General features: G+C 37.1%; 1 protein-coding gene across 1 annotated transcript in view; it reads left to right on the forward strand.

The window, feature by feature from the left end:
* LOC118202981 (glutathione S-transferase LANCL1-like) overlaps positions 1-4,001 on the forward strand; it is a 37,830-nt gene extending 33,829 nt beyond the window's left edge. The window contains exon 10 of the mRNA XM_085812721.1: positions 3,815-4,001. Coding sequence (XP_085668847.1) covers positions 3,815-3,894 — 80 coding nt within the window. The 3' untranslated portion in view covers positions 3,895-4,001. The remainder of the gene's footprint in view (positions 1-3,814) is intronic.
* Positions 4,002-6,000: the final 1,999 nt, after the last annotated feature.

Genomic DNA, 6,000 nt, shown 5'->3' on the forward strand with positions numbered 1-6,000 from the left:
CAAGTATGCATCTGTCACTAGTATCCTATGGCATTACTCACCCAGCATCAGTGGAAGGGTTTATGTCAGCCAACTGGACAACATAAGTACTTCCTATGATCTGTGCTTGATGTTGTGAAGAGTGGTTACATTCCTATAAGGTGTAGAAAAAAAAATGTGATAGAAGAAAAACTAAAGTGCTCTTCTGTTATCATGATTGGAATCAGATACGTATGTACACTGCTGGCCATTAAAATTGTAATACCAGGAAGGAATGATCTGATGAAAGCCAAAATCACATGAAAGGGAAAAGAGGTTGGGATATGCAAATGATTAGAATTTCAGCACATTTAGATGATGCAGGAGGGAGAAACAATATCTAAAGCAATGTATAAAAGAAAAAATGTATAGTGGGTTTCTCATTTGGAAAGTGCTTTGTAAGGTCGGAATTTGCTCAGAATATTGTGTTATGCCTCGAATAAGGTGAAGAAATGCTTACCACCAAGTATTGGAATTTGGTGGAGACAGGATCATTGCCTATCGAGAATGTGGATTATTCCATGATATCACTCGTCACACTGGTTGACATCCAGCTACTGCCATGCTATGGAATCAATGGATTGCTGAGGATCATAGTGAACAGCATACATGATCTTAATGCCCTCCCATGATTAATGCCTGAGAGGACAGACATATTGTGACGTCAGCCCTTCAAAACCATACAACCACATCACAAGCCATTAGTCAGGAAATAGGCATGTTTGCAGCACATCCAGTATCTGCTCGTATGGTTTTTCAATGTTTGCAGCAGTATGGGCTATCAGCACAGTGATCATTACTTCATCTTCCATTGACAGAGCTGTATAGAGGGAGATGGTGATTCTGGTGCACAAAACGACAAAGCTGGATGCAGGAGTGGCACAATATCATCTTTTCAGATGAGTTCCGGTTCTGTGTGCAGTATTCTGGTGGCTGTATACGTATCTGGAGGCTCCGAGGATGCTTCACATCACCTTCTTACATTCGATATCGGCATAAGGACCCTGCACCTGGTGTGATGGTTTGGCCAGCCATTTGGTACATGACACACGATGCTAATTTGAATGTAGATCAATACATTTCTGACAGCTTATAGTCAGTGGTTGTGCCCTATCTTCGAGGCCTGCCCAAACGCTATCTTCCAACAAGATAATGTAAGACCGCATGTTGCACATCATGTTCTGACCTTCCTACCCAGGGTATTCGATTGCTGCCCTAGCCTGCAGAGTCTCCAGATTTGTCACCCATTGAAAATATCTGGTCATGGGTTGCTGAGAGGCTGCCTCGCCATCCTTCTCCAGCTAATATGGTTGATGAAGCCGCATAGAATGAGTTGCCCGCCCGTTTTTGTCATCCAAGCCGAGTTGCAGCTGTTTCTACTAACTTTGCACCCCTGTGAATGCCAGAACTTGTTACAAATTTAATCATTTTGTTTTCATGCCATACTGTTAATGTATATTTTTTTGGGTGGGGGTATTTGCTTTCCTTCATGGTGTTGCAATTTTAATGGCCAGCTGTGTATATATGCAGGTATGTATGGAGGTATATGTACTATATGTGTGTGTGTATGTACATACACATATATGCATTTACATACACATAGGCATACATGCATAGATTTCTGTATCTGGTTCCGATAACAGAAGAATATCAAAACCAACCACGGTTTTGAAATCAGCGTGCCTATTTAATTCTGAAACAGCTCAAAAATCGAACTCAACAGAAATTGTGTTATAAATTTGTCTCCACTTCTGCCCCCCCTTTTTTTTTGCAAATTCCATTAATTGGAAAATTTCACCTTTTACTCATAATGTGTGAAAATCTTCATATTTATGGCTGTCATCATCACTATGAAATGTAGTAGCTGGCCATAAATTATGGCAAGCATTTTGCAAAAATACCTGCAGATATGTTCTCTGATGATGCTGCAACTGCTCCAAATAGCAGATTTTGTGTTAAAATGTATTTTAAATTCTTGAATGGTCTTACCACTGTTCAGTAAACTTAGAAGAGGTTTTTTTAAAGAAAAGCTATTTCATATCTACATTTCAGCTCAAGCAGCACTGCAATATTGATTGAATTGATGGATATACAATTTTGGGGAAAGATTAAGATAGAGGCATTTTCTTTTACTAGAAATTTATATGAAGTATAGCTGAACAGTTACCTATAATCAGAACAATTTTTGTGCAATCATTTTTGCACCAACCGATTTCAAACATTGTTGAGTTTCAGGAATAAAATGATTTCATATCAGTCATTCATTAATGTTTGTGTTATCCATGCTCTTTTATTCAGGTGATAGATGGTGGGGAAAACTTTACTTCTTTAAATGCCTGAGGTTGTGTATTGTTATTGAATCTGAAAAGTGTGCATTTATGCATTCCTGCAGCATTTACACATGCCAGAATTTTTAATCTTGCTTTAATATATTTAACAGAAGTTGAGACCTTTTCTGTAGATGTTGCTAAAGTATTTCAAGGTACATACTGTCAGGGAAAACCAGTATTGTCATCATTAATAAATTTTGTTCTGGATATAAATTTCAGTATTAATGAGTTTGAGGAATTCATATGCAAACTGTTCCAGTGCTCTCTGTATCAGCCAAAGCTTTTTTTCCTGAAATTTTCCTTATACCATAGCATTTTAAAATTTTGATTAACTAATATCATGAATATGTACATTCCTATTTTTTAAATCCATTTTCTCATCAAATATTTTTGCATTGGACCTGTCAATGGCATAATTTTACTGTGATGCTATCTTACTCATTGAATTATTAACTTTGTCAGGATCATTACTTTTAACATAACAATTGATTTTTCATTGTGTGTAGGATGTCATAATAATAATTAAAAAAAAAGTTCTTTCTTTTTCCTGCTTTTTGTATTGTATATGGTTGACTTCCAATGCCTACATAATTTCAAGATGGATATGCCCTTATTAATTTTTTAGCAGTTCTCTCTTTTTTTTTTTTTTTTTTTATTTGGCTTAATTGACATCGAAACATGTTTTTACATTCCAGATCCTACTACTAGATCTCAGAATTAGAAGCTATTTTTAACGTAATAAAAAATACTGTACTTTTTGACTTATTGACATCAAAAACATGCTTTTACTTTGCAAATCCTGCTACAGCTTCAGAATTAGAAATTCTTTTTGGCATAATCGAAAATTCAAACTTTAATTTTGATAAGATAAGTATAATAATAGCCTGCAAAAAATACTAAGCTGGATAAAGTTAGAGCATTAAGGAAGAACACAGTTTGCTATGTTAGCTGAACTTTTATTAAGTTCCTCAAAATTTCTCCCTTTCCTGCTGCTATAAGGAAAACAGTGTGATCAATATCCCATTAAAAACAAGTATGTTTGGGAGCTTCGCTTATTATTTAGATCAGACAGAAAACTGCTAACTTTCCACAACCAGTCAAGGGACGAAAGTGTAAGCATGGCCTGTGTCAGTAGACATAGTACGATTCCCTATCCAGCAGGTGTTTGGAAGCAGAAGTCTCAGTTGGAAGCAAACTCCTTAATGGCACACCTGCTTTTTTTTTTAGCATTATGTTCTCCATTCTTAGATTTTGTAAGGGAAAATATTCTTTAAAAAAATTGCTGGTTATTCAGAGGTCTGGATTTTTTACATTGGACCATATCTATTTATGTCTTTATGGATGTGTATCTTAATTCCAGACTGTTTATAAATAGATTATTCATTTTTAATTGATGGAATTCAGTATTTCAGTTATAAGAACTTTATATATTGTGTTACAGTTTTTAAATATGTGACAATTTTCAGGATTTGCTGGAACCATTTACTACCTTTTGGATTTATTAGATCCTTTGAATTCAGCTTTTCCAGCATTCCAACTGGTCTGAAAAATTCCATCATGAAAATCAGCTTACATAGTCTTTTACAGAAGAAGTAACTCATTTCTGTAAACATTTTATTGTACATTACTATTCATTAAAATATCTTGATATAATATTTGTAGTTTTTTTATTGAATCTGACTGTTTTTGATATGTAAGATATAAAATATGACAGAAAACTACTAACTTTAATTTAGAAATAATCTTTATAATTGCTCTTTTAAATTTGGTTATGCCTCCTTCCTGTCTTTAAGAATCTAAAGTGTATCATCTCAAAATTAATCCACATTATACCATTACCTAAGAGTAATCAGCTCTTATAATCAGCATTCAAAATTTAAACAAAGATATCCAACTGTATAAGTAGGCCTTTATTGAAATGCATACTCACTTTCCTACCTTCCTCTTGCTGAGCCAACATGTGTTGCTTATTTCTCCACTTCATCCATTGTTCAAAATATCATCAGTTTTATAAAATGATGGGATGTTTATTGCATCTGTAATGATATGTGTCCTCAAAATTGGTTATCAGGAAATTGCATCTACGCCATATCTGCGAAATTCATCATTATGCACCCTATAAATCTGTGCAACTCTCTCATTCTACACTGGTGAAATACATTAAGAGTTGCATATTTTATCAAATTGCATGAAAAGAACTGGACTGAAGGAAAACCCACTGCTCATAGATAAAAATGAAAATCTTGTATGGCAAATACGTAAGCGTACACGTGTGTGTAGGTGGAGTCAGCAAAAAAAACAGGTTTTAAAAGCATGTGGAGGGTAAGATGAATTGTGTTCACTAGCACACCTCGGTGAATTTCTTGGTGTATCTTGCAGCAATCGATTAAATTCACATCGAAACAGTAAAAATGAGTAATCACTAATGTTTAGATAATGAAATGAGGTGACGAATTATGGAGGGGCTAGAGGCAGGCCACTCACAAATCCAGATATGCAGAGAGTTTAATTTAACACCCAGCATCGTGTGTAACCTATGGAAACAGTTCCAGGCTACTGTATCCATTGAGAGAGAGCCTGGGCAAGGTCATCCAAGAGCCACGATGGCCAGAGAAGATCGTTATTTGTCCATTTTAGCGTGGTGTAACACTGGGGCTACAGCTTCTCAGCTCTCTTGGGACCTATATGCAGCCACAGGAACATGTGTAACAAGGGTAACTGTTTCCAAAAGGCTGAATGAGAGAGGGTTGTTTGCCAGAAGACAGCTGTTTGCATCCGGCTCGCGTCTATGGACAGGAGAGTCCTATTAGCATGGTGCAGGCAGCATAGTGATTGGAGTACAGAGTAATGGGTAACCGTTCTGTTCACCGACGAGTCCCGTTTTAGCCTAAACACTGATTCTTGCCATACTTTCATATGGAGAGAGCCAGGGACCCACTGTCTATCCTCCAATGTCCGTGAAATCAACAATTATGCCAGTGGCGGTGTAATGGTCTGGGCAGGCATCATGTTGGATGGCTGCATACCTCTCCATGTCTTTGACAGAAGCTTTGTGACTGGTGTGAGGTCTTGGAGCCCTATGTTCACCTTTTCTGGAGTGCAGTGGACCCCGAGTTCATCTTACAGGACGATAACGCAAGTCCACATAAAACTCTTTTGGTCGACGAATTTCTCGAGAGGGAGGATATTCGCTGGATGGGTTGGCCAGCCAGGTCTCCAGACCTCAACCCTATGCAGCATGTCTGGGATGCTCTGGGGAGTGCAATTGCAGCTCCCCCTCCAAGAACTATCCAGGAACAGAAAACAGCATTGCTGAATGAGTGGGACGAATCGCCACAGGCACTGATAAAATGACTGATTTCCAGCATGGCATCACGCTGCGAGACCTGTATGGCTGTAAGTGGAGACCAAACCCCCTATTAATCCATTTCTTTTGTGTCTCCTGCAACTGCTGTTACAGACCTGTTAGACACGAACATGTGTGTCTATTATAACTGTTGAATGTTTATTTTGTTTGTATTATATCAACCTATGTTCACACCAAATTTTATTAAAATCTGTCTAGTAGTTCTGGAGATTGTAGATCAAATATGAAAATTCTCTTAATTTATTTCAGCACTGTATATACACTGTAAGGAATCATCAAGATATC

The sequence above is a fragment of the Stegodyphus dumicola genome, chromosome 3 (genome assembly GCF_044657685.1).
Source record: "Stegodyphus dumicola isolate Sdum_Otavi_A_Nest chromosome 3, ASM4465768v1".
NCBI lineage: Eukaryota > Metazoa > Arthropoda > Arachnida > Araneae > Eresidae > Stegodyphus > Stegodyphus dumicola.